The sequence below is a fragment of the Tachypleus tridentatus genome, chromosome 12 (assembly GCF_004210375.1).
Source record: "Tachypleus tridentatus isolate NWPU-2018 chromosome 12, ASM421037v1, whole genome shotgun sequence".
Classification (NCBI taxonomy): Eukaryota; Metazoa; Arthropoda; class Merostomata; order Xiphosura; family Limulidae; genus Tachypleus; species Tachypleus tridentatus.
In genome coordinates this window covers 94951115-94973569 of record NC_134836.1, presented here as the reverse complement: position 1 = coordinate 94973569, position 22455 = coordinate 94951115, and the positions used below count along the sequence as shown (strand labels likewise).

The window sequence follows — 22455 nt, the reverse complement described above, 5'->3', positions numbered from 1 at the left end:
GGCAGTGATGGTCCTCTTTAAACCTATAAATATACCTAACCTTTTGAATGACTGGAATTCATCAACCTTGGATATTTAATCTGGACCTTTGTCAATTATGGTCAAAGTTGGGAATAAATTGGTTATCTTGTCCTCAAGTAGCCAATTATGTCACATTCTCTACTGTGCCAAAGTTTCTTTTACACTGCCATGGAAGGAGGAAGTTATAGGAAATCTCTGTAAAACCAATACTTTCTGTTTGGTGAAGAGCTGGACTTCAAAGATGCCTTAAGACAGCATGGTCTGTTGCACAGTACAGCCTATGAAAGAAAATGCATTACTAGCTAATGCACTGGACTTTCAACACTTCACCAAGACATTAGTTGGGAAAGCATTAAAGTCTCCAAGGCTAAGCAACCCAAATGAGCTCTTTTTAGAAAGAGTAATGAAAAAGACCATAGATTAACTCAAAACCACCTTCATGGTCATCAAAATGAACTCACCAGCAACTCAGTCACCACCAACAGTTGTTTAATAATAGCCGTAAAAAAGGAGAAATGACAAATATCTCAGCATTAAAAACCTCTTTTGAAGTAGTCTAATGACAGTGAGTTGTAGGCACCAGATATCAGCCACTTCCTGTAAGACCTTACATCGTGAAGCCCAAGAAGTTTTTCTTCTAGCTGCAACTACCATGAAGAATAATTAAATGTCAGGGATGCTGAGGCAAAACATACATCAACATTTGGCAAGCACTATTATTAATGGATCATGATGGTGACAATTCCAGCAGACATTACAAGGTGGCAGTTGTAACCATGATGCCTGCACCACTTTTACCATCAATAGCAATAGGAACTTTTGTGGTGGAACAAAGGTACTTATATGTTGATGATGAGCCACTAATATTGCATGAATTGCTGGACTCCAGGTATAGTAAAGAATATAATGCTAGAAGCCAAGCATTGCCCACCTGAAATATCCCAAGAATCACCTCTCTCAATGGCAGCCACGGGTCAACCTGCTTATGATCCCACTCATCACCATCCCATAATCCTCACAACAGTGGTGTAAATTCATGTCCTTAAGTGGAACTTCCAAGAAATAGCAGCTGAATGGACAGAGGTTTGGTTTGTTTTCAATTTTGCACAAAGCTACACAAGGGTTATTTTATCTGTGCTGGACAGAGGTCTAGGCCATGTATAATTTGAAAGACCATTGTCTTCAATGGTGTTCCACCATCTCCTTCCTGCCCACTTACAAGAAAAAGTCCACCAGCTATATTCTATACTGGATTAGAACAGGTAAGCCTTAGCCCAGTCCAAACCATTATCAGTGATATGATGGTTGCCAATCAAAAATCAATGGTTGTCTTAGAGAATTTATTGTTAGGACTGAAATAAGGGTGAGGGAAGTTGAATTTAAGAGCTGCTGTTGTGGTAAGTGCACAGTTTGTGAATGTTTATTCTATATTTCTTTACATACACACACACACAGAGTTGTACCTGTGTGTCTTCTTGTTTTTTTTCTGTTGCCAAAAGTTTTATGATCATTTTGAAAAGTTTCTTCATAATGTATTGTCAAGGCATTGTAAGTACTTCAGCTGTATTCTATGTTTTTATATATACTGAGACTGGGTGTATATACTTGTGTACATAGTTTGTCAGGTTTTGTACAGTATAGTGAATTTAAATAAGTTGATTTTCTTCAATGTAAAATGGTTTATTCAGTGTTTCTGGTTCATTTATTAAAAAGCTCTTATATGTTACCTATATTTTGTAAAAGTATTTCTTTTTGCACAAATGTAGGATTTTCTTGTGAAGGGTTACTTTGATATGCTATTATTATGTTTTACGTTAACCATTATTAAAGGGTTTACACTGTGATGTTTTATTATGACTTAGCATTTGTTTTTGTAACTATATAACATGCTAGGTCTCCCTCCTCTCACAAGGGGGTAGATGACCACTGTTAAAGGATAAAGTACATTCACTGTGTGCAATTTTTACTAATTTTTTTCATTTTTTATGGCAATTGTTTGTTGAAAGTTTCTGTAATGCCATATTACTTTTTTATTAGATGAGTTATTTTTTCAATATATGTACTTTGTATATTAAAGGGTTATTTTGTACCATATATTAAACAATTAGTTCAATGTTTTTGTTCACAACTCAATTTCTTTGTTTGAAGATATTTGATTGTAATTTTTATATTGCACTTATTGATATGTGTTTTCAGATATAAATGTAAAAAAAATTTTTTAAATTAAAATTCAGCTTAAGAAGGGAAAAGTAGAAAGTGTGATATGAGAACATATCATGCATTTATATCTTCCTGTAATGTTATCATATTTATTTTGAATATATTTTTTGTTCTATGTATCTGCTAGTTTCACACAGTACTTGGTTGAGAAATCCATCAACCCAATTTCATTCTACTTACCTATGTTACTACAAAACTGCATGTTGTGCAATGATGTTTACAGTAATGTTTTCCAATAGTCATTCAAGTGATATTTAAAGGTTATGGTCTCACTTAAAGTTCAATGATAATGACCTTTCACGTGGGTAGCACCACTAGGTCTGGATAAATTTGAGTTTTCTTAGAAATGTTGTAGTTCAAGAGTCTGGTACACAAATTTAACTTCAATATGTGAATGTAGAGAATTCAACATATACTAAGTTTGTGTTTTACTAAAACAATAAAGGCTGCTTGTTTGCTTTTTTAGTCCAATCTCACTACTACTTTTAACACCATGACTTAATCAGCAAGAGATTTAATATTAATTCATGATTGAGAACATTATTATGTCTCCAGTTATTAAATGAGACCTATCCACTGGCTCAAATGCTGATTCAGTTTCATCCAAATACACCAGAATATAATACCATTTGATACAATTTTAAAGAAAAATGTTATTAAGCTCTTGGAGAATGTTCAGAGAAAATTTGCTGATATGATCCAACTGCAATCATTATCCTAAACAAATCTGAGGTATCTGTAATTTATACCCAGGGACAGATTATTTATTATGCACAATGAGTCCATGGAAATTATCCTTAAAAATTAATCTTTGATTTAACTTATATGGCTTGTAGGACTAACAAACAGAAGGTGCCTAGGCCCTATGATTGTCTTGATCCAGCAATGTTTGTACCTATATACTGATTTTGAAGATTAGACATTTAAGGTGATCTGAAATATTGACAGATATCCTCCAGATCACCATTTAAAATTTTTTTACTAATACCAACAGCAGAGGGTAAAACTATCTTAAATCAGAAAATGAACATTTCCAAAAGAGGGGTAAATTCTTGAAATGCACTGGCTTAAGACTGCATTAACATGTTTAGTCTACTTGTTCATTTGATGTGTGGAGTTGTTCTTGTAGAGAAGTTTTAGTGAGGAGTACCAATAACCTAATCCTCCTCATATAGATAAGTTGCACGAGTTAAAGAGGTTCACAAGTGCAAACTTGACAGAAGTAAATATAGAGGTAAATTAAAGCCAAGATAAATATTGTCTGATGACCTTCAGAAAGTCAGCAGTATTATGTGAATGACTTGATGCATGGACATCAGAGACCAAAATCTGAATTGTTTAGTAGACAGTTAGAAGGTCCATTAGCTAACTAGAATAATAAATAAATAAAATTAATCAGCCTAACATGGCTGATTAGGATTTTAAGCATCTGTTCCATTTTACCTCGTCATCAAAGCTGAAAGTTGTTGCTTTCTTCCAACAGTCTGCTTTGATTCATTGTAAAGGTTTTTTTCTTTTAGATCTGAATTCCACCAACACTGAACATTTTTTCCAGTAGTTTGCAAAGTTTCTGCCACAAGTTTCACTGTTATGGGATTCTTCAAGTTTGCCATTAAAATGTGATAATTTGAAGCTTTGAAATTCTTCAAAATGTCTGCCATTAGTCTGTGTGGATTTTTTGTTTTTGTTTTTGAATTTCGCACAAAGCTACTTGAGGGCTATCTGCTCTAGCCATCCCTAATTTAGAAGTGTAAGACTAGCGGGGACAGTTAGTCATCACCACCCACTACCAACTCTTGGGCTACTCTTTTACCAATGAATAGTGGGATTGACCGTTACATTATAATGTCCCCATGGCTGAAAAGGCAAGCATATTTGGTGCAACAGAGATGCAAACCTGCAACCCTCAAATCTATGTGTAAGACCAAGTGCAGCAGAAGCAACACAAATCTGAACTCAATTCAACATCATCATAACTAACAACATGACAAAAATTATATTAATGGTACTTTAATTGTATTATAGTGATGTTTCATAAATGGCATCATTACATGTATTGATTTTTTCAAGGGTCTTCAGACTTGCAAAATTTTTCTTGTTTGAAGGGGAGGACATCCTTTTTGCAACACCCCTTATCAAATAGAAATTTATTAAAATCATAGTAAGTATGCTGTAAATCTTACCTATACTGTATTTACCAAAGAATGCATTGAATTTAACAACACTCTGAAAATCTGAATGAGTCTTTAGTGTGGCTAACTAGCTTAATAAATTAATTTCATACTCCAAATTAAGAAAACAAATTCTGACTCAACATGAGCATATAGTGTTTACTTGCATACAAAACATACAGTATGAAAAAGGTGGAATACTAAATCCAAATTAAATTGCTTCCTTATAAAAGTGTGTTAACCTGCCACAATAGCTATTTTACACAGTGGCAATTACTGTGAAGCACTGAGGAACCTGAATCCTTTATGTACCTAGCAACTGGAACTTTAACAATGTTTTTTTATTCAATAATTAGATACACTAACTTTCAGTAAAAAAGGAGGAATCCACACGAGTTATAATTGTAAGTTTGTGCAGTATGTTTTAACATGAATGAAAATAATGTTAATACATTCTGTGTGTGTGTGTGTGTGTGTGTGTGTGTGTGTGTGTGTGTGTGTGTGTGTGTGTAGGATCTAGGTTGACCTACAAAACAAGCCAAGTCATTGAAGATGACTGAATAAAACTGTTCATGCACCACTGTCAAGAATGACACTCTACAATTTAAAAGAAAATGAATTGGAGGTCAACAATGGACGTAAAACACGTCTATTGTACAAGCTTTAAATCAAAGCACATTACATGTACCTGTAAAATAATTTCTGGCAAATATTAGTCATAACTTATTTCATGAACACTTGAGTCTTGTCAACCACACAAATAAAACTGCAGAGGTTACTTTAGTACACATATAAACTACTTGTAACACACTAAAAGTTCAATTCCTTGTATATAGTGCAACTGGAAATTACACGTTGCATTTAAAAATACCTACTAGGAACCAAACATAGCAGAATATTAATATTATTTTCAATTACACCTGCTGTATGTCTACTGAAACCTAACCAGTCTTTAGACTGACAGAAAAAAAAATTTAAATGTACTTCCATGGTTTCTAACTAAACTATTTTTAAATGAAAAAAGTGTCACATTTATACTGCAGTACTCAACTTACAAGGTTTGTGCTACTGTCAAACAGATTTATTTGACAACTATATGCTGTGTGTATACAGATCCTAAAGTTGTTGGGAAAGACTGAACATGTGTTGCCACCTGACTATAAGATACCCAGAAATGTTTTATTTGTTAATGCAACTTCCAAGAACTCGATTCTTTCTTAATCACATAAGGTAAGAGAGTTATATCACACTTAGTATAAATATTAAAATTCAGTGAAGTTATATCTTATATGATAAAAATATAGAATATAATTATGCACATGAAGTTCTTTTTACTATTATTTGTCTTTTAGAAAGTCTTGATATAATTCTAAAAATCATATAAAAGAATATATATAAAATATATATAGAAGAAAGTTAAGAAAGCTTTTTTATTTATATTTAAATTGTAACAATCCAGAAATTTGTGTTAAATTACTCTTGTTACAATTCTAATTTTTATTAATTACAATACAAAAAATTAAAATTTTTAGACTTGGAGATTACTGTAACAATTTAAACAAATGCATACATACATAACTTACAGTTTTGACCAGCCCTTCTGGCACATGCATGTAGTAAAAAGGAAAAACAACATTATCATTATATTTATATGCACGTACTTACATATTTACATTCTAAATTCTCAACAGAGAAGTGATATAATACCACGGACCTTTTAGAAACGTTCAGAAGTTGGATATCTATATTTTAAATTGGTCTTATAAATTACTGTTCAAAGTTAAATAATTTATCATAGATTCTTTTCTTTGTATTTAAGCATGATGCTATGCAATGAGCCATTTTTGCTGTACCCACCATGGCTACTAAATCAAAATATTTAGTGCATAAGCCCTCAAGCTTGCCATTGATGGGGTGGGGAGGGGTGCTGTCACACAACTGCTTTTTCTCTAGTCAGCAGTTACAATTTAGTGACAGCAGCAGACAGTAACTCTGCTACACATAAGACAGGGCAAGCAAATTTGATGATAATTTTTCTATTACTTGAATAGTTTTGATAAACTGAAAACAGTAACAATCAGTGTATGTTTTGTTACAGCAAAGCCACATAAGGCTATCTTCTGTATCCATCAATGGGAATTGAACCCTTGTTTGTAGAATTACAACCGAAAAATCTTACTAATGTCCCATAAGGTAAGCATAAGAATTGGAAACCCCAATATTGATGGGTTATTTTTCTGACAATTGATTTAATTTTAATTAACTGACTGTTGAAATAATCAAAAGACAATAATAATCAATACTAATTTCAAATGATTTATTAGTTTATGTGACACACTAAGCTAGTCACTAGTCATACCTCTTAGTTTGCAACTGTAATTAAAGTTTAAATGGTTATTATAAGCTTTAAGAGCAAAGAGACAATGAAAGAAAATATCGGATATTCTAAAGATTTAAGTGGAAACCTTATTGTTGAGGAGGAATGCATGATTCAAGTGTGAAAATTTTTTTTTACTATTGTTTTACAAATGTTAATGATATTGAAATACCTAAGCTGATTAAATTTTTAAAGCAGAAGAATAAATTCCAAAGGTAATATTAGTATTACAGGAAACTATGGCTTGCTGTTTTGTAAAAGCTAACAAGCCTACTGAAAGTAAATATCCTGGACATTATAAAATTTATCCTAAGTTAAAACTTTAAAATGATTACGTTTGTGGAGGTCTTAAATCAAATCTTCCAGAGATCTATAAACAATAAGATAATTCCTGATGAATGGAAGATAGCCAATGCCATACTTATTTTTAAAAATGAAATAATCTAGGGAAAATGTTAAAAATAACAGACCAATTACAAAGAGAAAATATGGTTTTGAGATGTATTTACAGAAACAAGGAGTTCAAGAGTAAAAAAGATAATTATCATTTAAACAAACTTTGGTAAAGCCTCATTATAAATACTGTGTTCAGTTTTGGTCTCCCTTATGAGAGAAATTCTATTGACTTATTTGGAGAAGTACAGGTGAGCTACCTGAATTATTCTTATTTTACTTAAAGAACAAGGAGTTAAAGATTTGAACATGTTTTCTCTGAAGCACAAAACTATAGGATATCTCATTCAAATGTTCAACATAACATTACAAACAACAAACTATTTATTTTGACACCCACTCCTGAGCAAAAGAAAAACAAACCCATCTTTTGGTTTTCAGGAAATTATCTACTCTCCTATCAAACTGTTGGAACATAAAATACAAATAACATGGACCCATATGGTCCTTTAAGACCACTGTTGTATACTCACACTTAACTTTTAAGGAAATCATTAATTTACTTTTTAAACTCTAATTAAAGTGCTGGTTTCCACTGCTACCAATGATAACTTATTTCATAAACTAATCACTGTGTTAAAAAACTAAAACTGAATCTTACTGTCTTTTTGAAATCTTACACTTACGTCCTCTCATCCTATCATCTTCAAATATGGTAAAAATAAATCAAAGGCCTTATAAATTTTAATAAGAACACTCTTTACTGTTCTTTTGTTAAAAAAAATTATTAAATGTTAACTTGTTTCTAATAAAATAAGCTTTCCATCTCTAAAACCATCCTAGTAGCCCTCCTCTGAATTCTTTTCAGTACAAAAGTCAATATCCACAACTGTAAACAGTATTTCAAGTGAAACCTAAATAGTAGATAACTAAAATTCTGTTACCTTCACACTAACAACAGAGCACAATTTCGATGGCTTAACTGACTTATGCACCACTATGCCAAGATCCTATTCTTCAGTAATGCTATTGAAATAACTCCAATACATATTTAATGTGCAATCCAAATTATGATAAATGCATTTTGTGTATTTACTAGAATTAAAGATTATTTGCCAAATATTTGATCAACTAATCAACTAATAATAATAATTCTGTAATATTCTCCAACTAAGCATTATAATTATAGCTTGAAGTATCTAATGTCATTAGCAAATTGTAGTAATTTATTAATTTTACTCTCAGCAATATCACTTATGCAAATAAATAAAAGCAAAGCCCTGATTCCCAAAGTAATCCACTGGTAACAGTGGTCTAATTTTACTAAACTTCATTAATAACACCCACTTTTTGTTTTCTTTCATCCAACTATCATCTTTAATTTTTTCCTCACCCTTTACTAATGAGAGTTTTTGACATAATTTTTTATGTTTTACATAATTCATTGCTTTAAAAATCTAAGTATTCCAAGTCCACATCCTTTATATCCTCCAGATAACATGTTAATAAGGCAGTTTATCTTTGGTGAATCTATCTTGGCTATGTAGTGTGTGCTTATCATTTGAAACTATTAAATTTTTATTGAATACTTTTTGCTTATGTTGATTTTAATGAAACAAATGGCTTTCTGTCATGTTTTTAAGAGTATTTCAAAATTAACAATCTAACAATTTCAATGATTAAATTAAAAAATATATATAACATTGACATACCATAAGATCAGATGCATCCATACAATAATAATATCAAATACTGTAATAATATAAATTCTTAAATAGAGAATGTTTATTACACCATAATTCCTTATTGTAATGAGACAACACTATAATTATAAATCATTGAACTACATGGAGCTATCTACATGTCTTAATTCTTATCCTCACCCGACAAACACAGAACTAATCACTAAATCCAGCCCTTAAATATTCATTAACCCTTTACTGCTAAAACATTTTGGCCTTGATTATAAATTATTTATTTATTCTGCAGTTATTACACGTTTCCCACTGCGTTGTAAGAGTTGCATAAATTATTTGTATCATAATGTGAACATCAGAGGGTAGTCAAAAACACTTCTGTTAACTAACACTAAGACCCAGCACTCTTACAAGTGACCGTTGTTAAACATTATTACTTACAAGTTAAATTAGAATAGCTAGTAAACCTTTCCACATATAATTTTGAATGTAAACACGCTTTTACTCCTGTAACATATATACGAAAATAAATACTGTTATGCTACATAAGCATCACAAGGCTATTGCAATTTCAGCTAAAAATCACAATGATTTTCCGCTTTACTTTTAAATTAACAAGTTCTTAATATTCCTTTTAGTTTTACCATTCCACAGTGTAAAATGATAAATAAAGATAGGCTTATTCTAAAGGCGGCTGGCATGGGTATTAAAATTTTAATTAAAATAAAGTATAGGATAAGATGCACCCAAGAAAGTCGAAACGTTGTTCTGTACTTTATTTTAATTTTAATATACGTACCAGCAGTCTTCAGAACACATTTTTACTTCAAGTTGGTTTCTCGTCATCATAAAAACAAAGACTGATAATAAAAGCCTTTATACGTCAGTTTAAATTATTCAGATAGCATAAAATATTATCAAAAAATTTAATTTAAAAATATAACTAGAAGTACGTTTATACATACCTAATTTAAAAAAAACAAACGAAAAATAGGTCCGTGGTATACGCGCTTGTTGTATAGTACAGTCACTAGGTTTGAATAACATACGAGGAAAGCAAATAAAAGACACACTTGACATTTAAACAGTTGTTGTTACGTTCATCGTACGTGTTTTCTCTGTATTTGTTATTTCGCATTTTTCTTTGGGTTATTTATCACTTTTGTTAAATCAGTTGTCACTATCAACTTTCAAGATTATATAGATAACTTAGGCTATGAGGAGACGACTTAAGATTTTTAAACACAGAATTTCAGCTATGGTTAATTAAGTCCATTACTACTTCTGCTACAATGTACAAATGAAACTGTTTAGTTTTATGCTCAAAAACAGAAGAGTTAATATCAATAAAAAAACGACCTATTGTTATCATCTCTTGCCCAAAGATGATAAACTATAAAAATTATCAACAGAGGTTTAATAGAAATAACAAGAGAATTATGTAAACTTAAACACAAAGTGTCATAAGTGTATTTTAGAATAAGAAAAATCGGTGGACTGAACTTCTGCATACTAGTCATACCCAGTGAATAATAAAATAGGTTTAGGTCTAGTGAAATAAGTGTTTGCGCGGTTTGTTAAGGTATTGTGCGAGTCGCGGATTCGAAACACGTCACTAAACATATTCGCTCTTTCAATTGTGAGGGCATTAATATTTACTGTCAAGCTCCCTATTCCTTATTAATGCACAGCCTAAAAATTGGAGATGGGTGGTTCTGACCAACTTCCTTTTGTCTCATAATCTAGTCTATCACTTCAAAATTAAGGAAGGCTAGCTTAGATAACCATCGAGCACTCTTGCGCGAAATAGAACAAACGAGATTTGATATGTTAATGATTTTCCTAAGCTTAACGCACCGCCATTATCAAAAATTAATAATCACATCACAGTTATGAAAAAGGTAATTTTCGAAATTAAAAAATAATATGAAAAAAAGAGTGCTAAAAGAAAATATCTCTATTCAAGCTGAATTGAAAACACTAAATGAAAACACGAAAACCTGGGTAACCTAAAAAAGAAGTGTTACGAAAAATAACATAACCTGGTTGGGGAATTGAGATGTCATCTACAGGACGTTACGAGAAAGTACGAAAGCGTCAAATATAATTTGAATGAACCGCACGAAGAAATACGATTTAACAGAATAAATTACATAAAGTATTGAAAACACCAAGAAGATCCTTTTTTTCATTTGATGAGACTGGGTGAATTATTAAAGTGATTAGTGTATTCTTTATTTTTTTAAAAAGTTGTTGTTGTTGTTTTGAATTAAGCACAAAGCTACACAATGGGTTATCTGTGCTCTGCCCACCACAAATATCGAAACCCGGATTTTAGCGATGTAAGTCCGCAGACATACCGCTGAGCCACTGAGGGGCTTTTGAAAAAGAAGATTGTTTTTTGTTTGTTTGTTTTTGAATTTCGCACATTATAACCCCTCCACGGCTGAAAGGGCGAGCATGTTTGGCGCGATGTGGATGCGAACCCGCGACCCTCAGATTACGAGTCGCACGCCTTAACACGCTTGGCCATGCCGGGCCTGAAAAAGAAAAGACACACTGTAACATAGAATACGTTATAAATAGCAGCAATGATTGTTTCTCCTGAAACAAGGTGAGGTCTTAGGGTGTAAGTTCCTTTTACTGGCCCGCCATGGCTAAGTGGATAAGGCACTCAACTCGTAACCCGAAGGTCACGGGTTCGAATTCCTGTCACACCAAACATGTTCCCCCTTTCAGCCGTGGTTGCGTTATAATGTGTAGTCAATCCCACTATTCGTTGGTAAAAGAGTAGCCCAAGAGTTGGCGGTGGGTGTTGACGACTAGTTGCCTTCCCTCTAGTATTACACTGCTAAATTAGGGACGGCTAGCGCAGATAACCCTCATGTAGCTTTGCGCGAAATTTAAAACAAACTAAACCAACATTTTACTGACTTGTGAATGGCCCTCATTAACATGTGCTTAGAAAGTGTTAATGTATACCACTATGTTTTCGACAGCTTTTGTCTTGAGATTTAATGATATACAAACAGGTATTTTCCATTGAGGTATAGTTCATTTTAATATAGATTTTTTATAGAATTAATTTTCTTTTCTTTCTTGTACTGTAAACTTTTATACTGTTCAGAGATTATCTTTGACCTGTAGTGTTCTAAATAATCTGTGTTTTTTCCTTTTGATTATTATTCACTTTTTGGTTTATAGTTTGTTTGGAATTTTCGAAAGGTATTATAATAATTCTTTATTGTGTAGTAGATCAGTGCTTTGCTTTGATTAAATTAGCTACACTGTCTACCCAAACTGTTGAGAAATATTTAATAAGGGTTTCTCCCATCTCTTTTCAATACTTCACAGTACGATAAAAATACTCATCTGTGTTTATTGAACTCTTGATTTGTTTTTGTGTAATTAAAGAACGTGACCTGTAACTTTTGTGTACTTTCTCTTTATCTATGACGAACTTATTGCAAAAACTAAACAATGGAAATCAGAGTATCTTAGAATGCCACAAAACTAATACATTGGCGGATAGTAAAATCCTGTATAAGCAAACATAAGTTATCCAAGTGTTACAAAGAATTACAAATTGTAATCCAGTCTAAACTTAAAAGACAAATAAAAAATAACTGCTGGAACTTTGTAAGTTTGAAGTAATTATAATAAATATTTTCAGTGTTAATGGGTTAAATTCTTTTATAGATTTGAAAAGTCAAACGTAGTTATAAAGTAATCTGGAGTTGAAGTGGAATATAAAACATATAATCATAAATATCGTGTGATTGTATTTTGTTGCAAAACAGGTAAAACCTAAGGAATGAAATGACATTTTAATAGTTTCTGTTACAAATATCTCTCATTTTTGTTAAGAACCCACAAAGTGGGCCTGGAATGGCCAAGTGGTTAAGACACTCGACTCGTAATCCGAGGGTTGGGGCTTCGAATCCCCGTCGCACCAAACATGCTCGCCGTTTCAGCCGTGGGGACGTTATAATATGACGGTCAATTCTACTATTCGTTGGTAAAAGGGTATTCCAAGAGTTGGCGGTGGGTGATGATGATTAGCTACCTTCCTTCTAGTCCTACACTGCTAAATTAGGGACGGCTAGCGCAGATAGCCCTTGTGTAGCTTTGTGCGAAATTCAAATCAAACCAAAAAAATTCACAAAGCGCAGGTTCTTGTGTGTGCAGACTTGTAATAGTATGATCTATATTTCACTGAAAACTAATAGAAATTAAAACACGTATTGTGTGTAAGCACTTTGAAAAAAAAAGTGTATTCAAACTAAAAATCACTTTAAGGAATATGATGGCGTAAGCGTAACTTAACTTTACTGTATTTGCTTAATAGCTGTAATAATACAGCTACTACATATCTCATTATCTTTTACTTAGATATTGAGTATAAACGCATTTTAATTTTTTTTTCGGTGTTCTAATTCGGAACATGGGGAATAGGCACCCAAGTGGCACGGCGGTATGTTTACGGACTTATAACACAAGAAACCTGTTTTCGATACCCGTAGTGGTTAGAGCACAGATTGCCCATTCTTTGTGTAGCTTTGTGCTTAATTCCAAACAAACATGGGGAATGGGGTCAATGGTATGTCCTAATACAACCTTTGCTAATCTAAATACAGCAGGATTCGGTCAAGGAGGCTTCCAAGCTGCCGTTTCTTGGAATAGTTGTATTCCAGACTATTCTGTTTAAGTATGTTGGACTGCTCTGCGCCAGTCACATGGAACAGAAATGCCAGTAGATACTATAGCAATCAGGAATCAAGTTTTATGATTGAATAGCAACTGAGAGAATGTGGATCTGTTTAAAGTTTGTTTAGCTTTTAAAAGTAGCTTCGTAAAAGTTTACCCAGATACGTATTAGTAAACTGAGAAATAAGTTGCCCATTACAGCCCTAAAGATCCTTGGGAGGCTTAACAAAGAATAACACTATGAGGGACAACAGTAAAGATACGAAAATTCCATCAGTGTAAAAACAGATTGGGGGCAACCCCCTCATTACCTTTTTCGTGTCATCCTGTATCACCGTGTTGATGATTGATCAAGAAATGTGGAGACGTATAAGGAACAGATACAATAGATATTGACGTATATATATATATATAAGGGGGAAGGAAGGGGAAAATATGTGGTTTCAGAGGTTTTGATATATATCCTTTTATTTCTGAGATATTAAAAATATGCTATATTAATGTTAGAAATTAATCGGAGAATAAACCGAATTCTTTACAGCAAACATTCAATGGAAGTATGCCATTTAAACTTTAAATTGGAAATAATTTCGTTCTCAGGTATACCATTGTGGGAGACTTGGAAGCAACTAAAATTTACAAATGAAATATATAAAAAAAATTTAATTTCTTACCTTTAATCATTGAAATAAATTAAACATTCATGAATATTTTATTTGTTACCATTTCAATTTTTATTTAAAACAGCAACAAACACGTTGTTATTCGCAGCTTCGAAACGTTGTCATCCTAGCAAGAGGTTTCTTAAAACTGTATTCGAGAAATGCTATGTGTTTCAGTTATAAATTTTCCTGCCTATAATAGTGTTCAATAGTATGCTCAACCTGATGTTGTGTTGCATTTTTAATTATTTAAGCATTAATGGTTTAATAAAAAGAACATGCACGCAAAGAGCTTCGTAGTTTGACTATTATTGTCTCATATTATTTTGCAATTTTAAAAATATGTATATGAAAGTGTGTATAGTTTGGGCAAGTCAGTTGATTGTTTGATTGTCCTTAGCACAAAATTACACAATAGATTGTCTTTTCTTTGCTCAATACAGGTATTGAAACCAGATTTTTATTGCTGACTTACTGCCGATCCACTTGGAACGTTTTGAGAAGTACGCGACATATTTCGAGGTTAAAATAAACAAATGTTTACACTTGAAACTTTTATTCAATAGAGTGTCTAAGGTTTTTCACATTACAGAAATAATGCTACAATAGCGCGTTAATTGTTAAAATCTTTATATATTAACTTAAATTGTGCTCCATATACTTTTTAAGTACTCAGTAACCTACCACAGCGATTACATAATCGTTACGCTAATAATCTGCAAAGTTTATTCTCCTTTGGCTACGTTTTCTGATAATCATTTTTTTCAGGTATTAGGGTAAGTTACCCTCGTTGTATTAAATGACATGTATATAAAAACTGTATATAAAAATGTCCTTCGCTGGGAAAGCGGTAAGTCTACGGATTTGTAATGCTACATTCAGGGGTACGATTCCTCTCGGTGGACACAGTAGATAGCCGATGTAGCTTTGTTATAAGAAAGTCAGATTCATCTAAAAAATATAAAGATTCCAGTTTTGAACAAAGAACCACTAACTTCATTCGACTGTTCAGATCTTACATCGATGACACTGAACCTTATTGGTATTCAAAATGATTTTTACTGCTTTATGTATTTTTATAACATTCTGATTAACGTCTGAACATTCTGATTATTCTCACATGTTTTAAAAAAAATAAAAATAAAATATTCTCTTGGATACTAGTTTGTAGGTTTGGCTTGTAACTTTAATATGATTATTATATTTGGTTATTTATCCGTAAAATAGTTATCGTTTCAATTCAAAAGAGACGTTGTTTTGCGTTTTATTTCATTAATATTTATTGTGCACACTAAATAAATTTGACGAAATACATTATACTTTACTAAAATTTGTGTAGATGGCGCGAAAGGGCAAGCGCATGCTAAAGTACAATAGTTGTGGGAATCAGATTTCACTGATCAGTATTACCTGTTGGTAGGAGAGATTGATGTAGCCCCTGTATTCTATATAGCGTTACACCGAGTTCATTGACGTAGATGCGCATGCCCATTGATATTTTGTAGGAAACAACAAGTGTTCGAAATGCTTTCAGTATGATATCTTTCTGGTTAAACTTCCCACTCACAATCCATTTGAAACCCTTAAACCTATCTGAACGGTTTTTTTTTACAAATCGTCGAATAGATTTACATAACTCCAATTTGCAGTATAAAATGAATTATTTTTCAATATATAGATAAAAGAAACTTATACAAAAAAGACGAATATGAAATCTGAAAATGTAGTGGACCTCTTAAAAATTTATCTACATAGTTCAAATTTCAGTTTATTTAGGAACCTAACAGACTGTGTTAGCCAGCTTGGAGGCGAAACAAATTTGACTTTTCTTCTTTTAGAAGATAGCAGTTATTTATACCTGGAAGATATTGGATCAAACTTCTCTGTTGTTACAAAATCTTGCCTAGAAAATCTATTGACGAAAAATATGTTCACAAGTCAATTTGTTCTTCCTTGGTGGCAACAAATCATTTGGATTGTTGTTTTTGGGCTTATGGTTATCATAGCTGGGTTTGGTAACGCCATTGTTATTTGGATTGTTATAGCTCATCGCAGAATGAGAACGATTACAAATTATTTTCTTTTAAATGTATCTCTTTCAGACCTGATGATGGCCACGTTCAATAGCATTTTCAACTTCATTTTCATGTTGCACAGCCACTGGCCATTTGACTCTGCTTATTGCACAATAAACAATTTCATTGCTTACCTGACGGTTTCGGTATCAGTATTTACCATTGGAACTACAAGTATTGACAGGTAAGTACAGTGTATTTATTATCAGTGTTTAAAAACAATGTTTTGGCAAACTCAACCTATATAAACATGGATAATCTGAAAAAATGATCATACATTAAAATAATGGAATATGCTACACACCTTTGTATCACTAAACAATGATTAAAAACATTAAAGTATTAAAAGGAGAAATGTTTTATTGTTAGTGAGACATGAGCATAAGTTGCTTTCAGGTGTTCTGTAATAGACAAACAATGATAAAGCTATTATTAGCTCTTTATTTTATTGTTTCATGTATTTGCGCAAAGCAACATAACGTCATCCGTGCTGTCCCTTATTTTGAACTGTTGGACGAGAGAGAAAGAAGGTAGTCAACATCATCTTCAGCCAACTTTAGGCTACTCTGATCGAATAATGGGATTAGGATGTCACTTCCAAATTTTAAGATAATGAAATACGAATCATGGACCCCTTCGATTTTGCAGTTCCACACGATAACCACTAGGTCATCACTCTCGACATCCTAAGCTGTTATATTTTGGAGAGCAAGTCGAAATAAAATCTAGTATATATAGTAAATTAGTTAAATGTTATGTTACAATAAAAGCTGAATAACTGTTAAATACTTCACTTAAAAATCGTTCTGTATAATATGAATGTTTAACGAGAATCGTGTGAATTGTAAGGTTTAAGTCATGTCCTGATATACTATTTAGAAAACGGCTGTAGGTAATGGGTAATGGTTCTGTTTTAACAGTGGAAATAACTTCATCTCCCTAAGGTAGAAAGAATAGCATTAGCTAGCTGTTATCATAGCTATATATTATTTTGTGACAATTTCATTATACGATTTTATTTTTAATGAATAAATTTATAAGGACACTGTACATTCGAGTAGCATACACGTAGATTACATTTGTATTGTAAAGCAGTTTCAGTTTTACCACATCTTTGTGTTCGAATCCCCATCACACCAAACATGCTCGCCCTTTCAGCCACTGGGACGTTATAATGTGACGGCCAACCCCACTATTCTTCGGTAAAAGAGTAGTCCAAAAGTTGGTGGTGGATGGTGATGACTAGCTTCTTTCCCTCTAGTCTTACACTGGTAAATTAGGGACGGCTAGCGCAGATAGCTAGTAGCTTTGCGCGAAATGCAAAAACAAATAAACAAACCATATCTTTGTTTCGTAGATATAAGATTTTCTACTGTATTACGTAATTGTGAAACTCCATTGTGCCTTGACGGGCAATGCGATTATACATGTATATAAAAGGCATAATACTGTAATGACAGTTTTTGTTCTTGTCTTTTTTTCGTCTACAAGAGCTGTGGCGAAATAGAGCTACGTGGCTTGTAATTTATACAGAAATGTTAAATGAGTAAAATAATTAGTTAATAATATAACTTATTTTCAAGGACTTATTAATGATATTATGATTTTTTTTCAGGTCTTTTCGGAAACAACGAAATATATGAATATCGTTTCGAAATAAGTTCAGATGTATTTTGATAATAATTTCTTTAAACCTAAGAAAGCAATATATTCTTGTTCTAGTTATCATGAGCCACGATAGTGGTTCATGATAGAGATCGTAAGGATATAATCTGCAAACATATAAAAAATTCATAAAAAAAGGTGCGCATGTTAGACTTAGAAGAAAAGAAAATACGCTTAAAACAACCTTGTTGTAATTCTTCTTTATATTATCATCTTGCTATCTTACAACAAAAACTCTTTGGTATATTGCACTTAAATCCTTTGCAAATTAATAAATAAGGTACTCTGAAGGTTGTACTAGTGGTTTTGAAAAAGCAACTTGCTTCTTCTATATTTTAAATAAGCTAAACATCATAATTCTAGCGTGAACGATGTTCTCATTATTCTTTGAAGTTAGCTTTTTTACAGAAATATGATGTTCATTTAAAAGGCATAAGTACAGGGTGAAACAGGAATTACCAGCCATTAATAGTTTGTTTGTTTGTTTTTTGAATTTCACACAAAGGGCTATCTGTGGACAGGTGGTTAAGGCTCTCGACTCGTAAACTGAGTGTCACGGATTCGAATCCCCGTCCCACCAAACATGCTCGCCCTTTCAGCTGTGGGAGCGTTATAGTGAGACGGTCAATCTCACTATTCTTTGATAAAAGAGTAGCCCAAGAGTTGGCGGGGGTGATGATGACTAGCTGCCTTCCCTCTAGTCTTACACTGCTAAATTAGCGACAGTTAGCGCAGATAACCCTCGTGTAGCTTTGTGCGAAATTCAAACAAACAAACACCCATACCCTGATATGGTAACAGCTAATCCAGCAGTTTCTCTGTAGAACATACCTTAGATATGTTTTATGATGATCAAATCGCCAATTGGTAACTGAAATGCTCGATTTTGATGGCCAAAGGAACTTCAATGATCCCCTCAAAAGGTTGTAACATACCCTAGCTCAGTAGTATCGTGTTTACAATTCCTCACTGACAAATTCTTTCCTTATATCATTTATCTTTTACTTTTCTCTCAGATTAAATACTGATTCATCAACTAATAGATCAGCAATAACTTAACGGATTTACAACTACAAAATCCGAGGTTCAATTTGCATTGGTAGACAGATCACAGATAGCCTAACGTGTAGTTTTGCGCTATAATAAAGAAATAAATAAAATATTGGTCATGTCACCAAATGTTCTGTTTGACCAATATTATGGTATTCTTAAATATAGAAAAACTGCTAAGACCTATAAATTACATTAGCATTTCATCCGCTTCTGGCAAGCAAACAAGGGCAACATCGCAGGGCGAATACAACAAAATGACCTAGGTATTAGATTCTGTAGAATAACAGAAGATTCATAGACTTGATTTTTAAGAATAAATTAAAAAGAATTAGTCAGAGTTTGAAAAGGTGAAACCAGATACGTTATAGAAAAAAAATATCTTAACCAATATTCGACAAAAGTCTGAGTGTAGGCATTCTTTAGAGTGTTATAAGGAGTTTGTATTCTGATCTGACCTCTCTTGCTTCAATCCGAGGGACTTTATGGAATTTACGCACCGGTTTTACCAATCTTCCACTTCACCCCCTCAGTGGCTTAGAAGTCTGAAAGCTTATAATATTATAGGTTTGGATACCCGCGGTGGGAAAAGTACAAGTTTTCCATTATGTAGATTTGTGTTTGTTACAAGTAAATAAACTAGTGTTAAGTAGTAATAAGCTAGCTCACTAAGTTGGTTAAACAACAACAGTCCTAACAAATGTATTAGAGCTTACAACATCCGGAGTTGTAAATTACCTTAAATTACACTATGCATTTAGTAATTGAATATTTAATTGTATTAGTGTTGCTTTCAATATCAATAAAATTAGACACTTGTTGCACCTAGGTAGAATAGAAACTAATTTTGTTGTTGTTGCTGGAGGTCTAAGTAATATATAATACAGGTTATAGAAGATCTTTCCAAAATTAACCCTTTAAAGTGTTTTATAAATACTCATAAATTGCTTTCGTGAAACATACCTGAAATTGTTTAGTGGTTAGAGCTCTCGACTCGCAATTTGCGAGTCACATTTAAATTCTCTATGACAATGGGAACGTTATGATGTGGCAGTCAGTTCTTTGGTAGAGTTGCCCAAGAGCTGGGGTGGATGGTGTTTACTAGCTACCTTCCTTTGAGTCCATTAGTGCCAAATTACTATCGCAGAGGCTCTCGAGTAGCTTTACGTAAAATTCAGAACAAACTCTCTAAAACACTGATCAATCTTTGATGGGTATCTTTGATTTAATTATTTTTTTGTGGGTTAGGAGTCGCTTTGAAACCGTTCAATAATTTTTCGACTACATAGCTTTCATTTATAAAAGACAATTTAAGAATTCCCGTATAAACAGTTTTGTTCTCCGCTGGCATAGCGGCAAGTCCATGGATTTATAACGCTAAAATCAGGGGTTCGATTCTCATTAGTAGACACAGCAGATAGCCCGATGTGGCTTTGCTGTAAGAAAACACACATACACACACACACACATAGTTTTATCTCAAATAACAAACTACTGTATTGAAATCTTGTCCATGCGTACAACTACATTTTCACACTTATAAAAACCAATTTTGCAGTTTTGTTTTATTCGCATATCGAATTTAATCTGATTAAAAGTGTTTAGGCCCGCACAAAGCTGTGAGAGAATAGTTTTATTCGGAATTAATAATGAGAGAATAGTTTTATTCAGAATTAATTAACTGAGCTGGGTTGAGAAAGTTGAAAAACGTCATTTAACTTAGAAACAAAATAAAACTACCAAAGAACAGAGTGAAGGATGATTTTTAACGTGGATGTTTATTTTTGTTAAACACGAGAAAGTTTTGATAGATAATCGGTGTCTGGCAGCTACAGATTAACTTTGCTCCTACTCCAACGAAGATGAAATTCTCATGTCTGTAGATTTCACTTGACTTCTTTTTTTCATTACAATTGTTTTAATTATCGCTTTTCTCAATTTAAGGATACCAAACTCATTTTAATTTATGAACCTTTATTTTTTTTGTGTAAGCCTAACAAAGTATTTCATGATTTCTGGCAATATCCCCGAGTCAATATAATGGAATCAAATCTACCTATAATTTTTTAAAACAGTTTTATCATTCTAGTCACCTATTAAAAAAAAGTGTTTAGGTAAACGTGTCTCATCTCACTTCTTTTCTTTCTATATATCGTAAAAATTAGGGTGTCGGATTCCTGTTTTGACGCAGGAAATTATATCACGGTTGTATTGATGTAATTAACTCACTCTTTCTTCTTTTACTCTCTGCTCAGGTATATTGCGATTGTACATCCTCTGACCCCGCGCATGCCCAAAAAGGTTGTTTACCTCCTAGTAGCTGTCACATGGATTAGTGGAGCTGCTCTCTCGGTTCCTACTTTGCTGTACTCAACCACCATTACGTACCGTTATCCCGATGGAAGCCTGAGGACACTTTGTTACCTGAACTGGCCAGATGGACCGGCTGGAACCTCCTATTCTGATTACGAGTAAGACTACAAATTATTGCAACTTGGATAAACTATCTAGATAAAAGCATATATATATCCATTCATTCATCGAACATGAACTATAAAATGAAATAAAACGTTTTAAGATTTTATAGTAGAAATTAAAACATTAGTTTTTCTCTTAGTAAAACCACATTAAGCTATTTGCTGGATTTTAGCGTTGTAAGACCATAAACATACGCTGTTCCACTAGCTTTGGTTTGTTTTGAATTTCGTGCAAAGCTACACGAGGGCTATCTACGCTAACCGTTCCTAACTTAGCAGTGTAAGACTAGCGGGGGCAGCTAGTCATCACCACTCACCGCCAACTCTTGAGCTAATCTTTTACCAATGAATAATGGGATTAACCGTCACATTATAACGCCTCCACGGCTGAAAAGGCGAGCATATTTGGTGTGACGGGGATTCGAACCCGCGACTCTCAGATTACGAGTCAAGTGTCTTCACCACCTGGCCATGCCGGGCCACTGTTCCCCTAAGGGACCGTAAACGTTTAAGAATTGCAAGTGTTTGAATAAACTCAGAAAATAAAAACTCGAGCCACAGGGAACAACTATTGTAGTAGATCATCATAAGGAATAACGACAATATATTTTTCCGTATCTCAAACAATAAAAGATACCATAAAGTGGGATAACCAACTGAACTTTTGCGAGAGTAATTTTGATTCATTAAGTTGTTTAATGTAAAAATTAATGAGTTGATTATATATGTACAAGAATAGGAACTAATAATAAATATCTGCAGTATATTCACTGCTAAAGCAAATATATTTGGTAACGTTTAATGCAGCTTGGAATGAAACTTTGAAAACCAGATAAAACCAATACGGTCGAGTTGATAAGCAAATATCTAAGAGAATCCTATTATATTGTACTTACGAGAGTAGTAAAATATATGTGTATATATATATATATATATATAT

The 22455-nt window shown here is 32.9% G+C and overlaps 2 protein-coding genes across 7 annotated transcripts in view; one reads left to right on the top strand and one right to left on the bottom strand.

Moving 5' to 3' along the window:
- Nucleotides 1-10875, bottom strand: part of LOC143234055 (uncharacterized) — a 46275-nt gene extending 35400 nt beyond the window's left edge. For 4 of the 6 annotated variants that reach the window (XM_076471092.1, XM_076471097.1, XM_076471095.1 and 1 more), the window contains exon 1: nucleotides 9845-10875. The gene's annotated coding sequence lies outside the window, so the exon portion shown is untranslated. Of the gene's footprint in view, nucleotides 1-9678 lie in introns of all 6 variants that reach the window. The other 2 variants (XM_076471093.1, XM_076471096.1) reach the window with 2 other exon arrangements.
- Nucleotides 744-22455, top strand: part of LOC143235696 (tachykinin-like peptides receptor 86C) — a 59124-nt gene continuing 37412 nt past the window's right edge. Inside the window, exons 1-3 of the mRNA XM_076473911.1 lie at nucleotides 744-910; nucleotides 16025-16507; nucleotides 21294-21509. Coding sequence (XP_076330026.1) covers nucleotides 744-910; nucleotides 16025-16507; nucleotides 21294-21509 — 866 coding nt within the window. The remainder of the gene's footprint in view (nucleotides 911-16024; nucleotides 16508-21293; nucleotides 21510-22455) is intronic.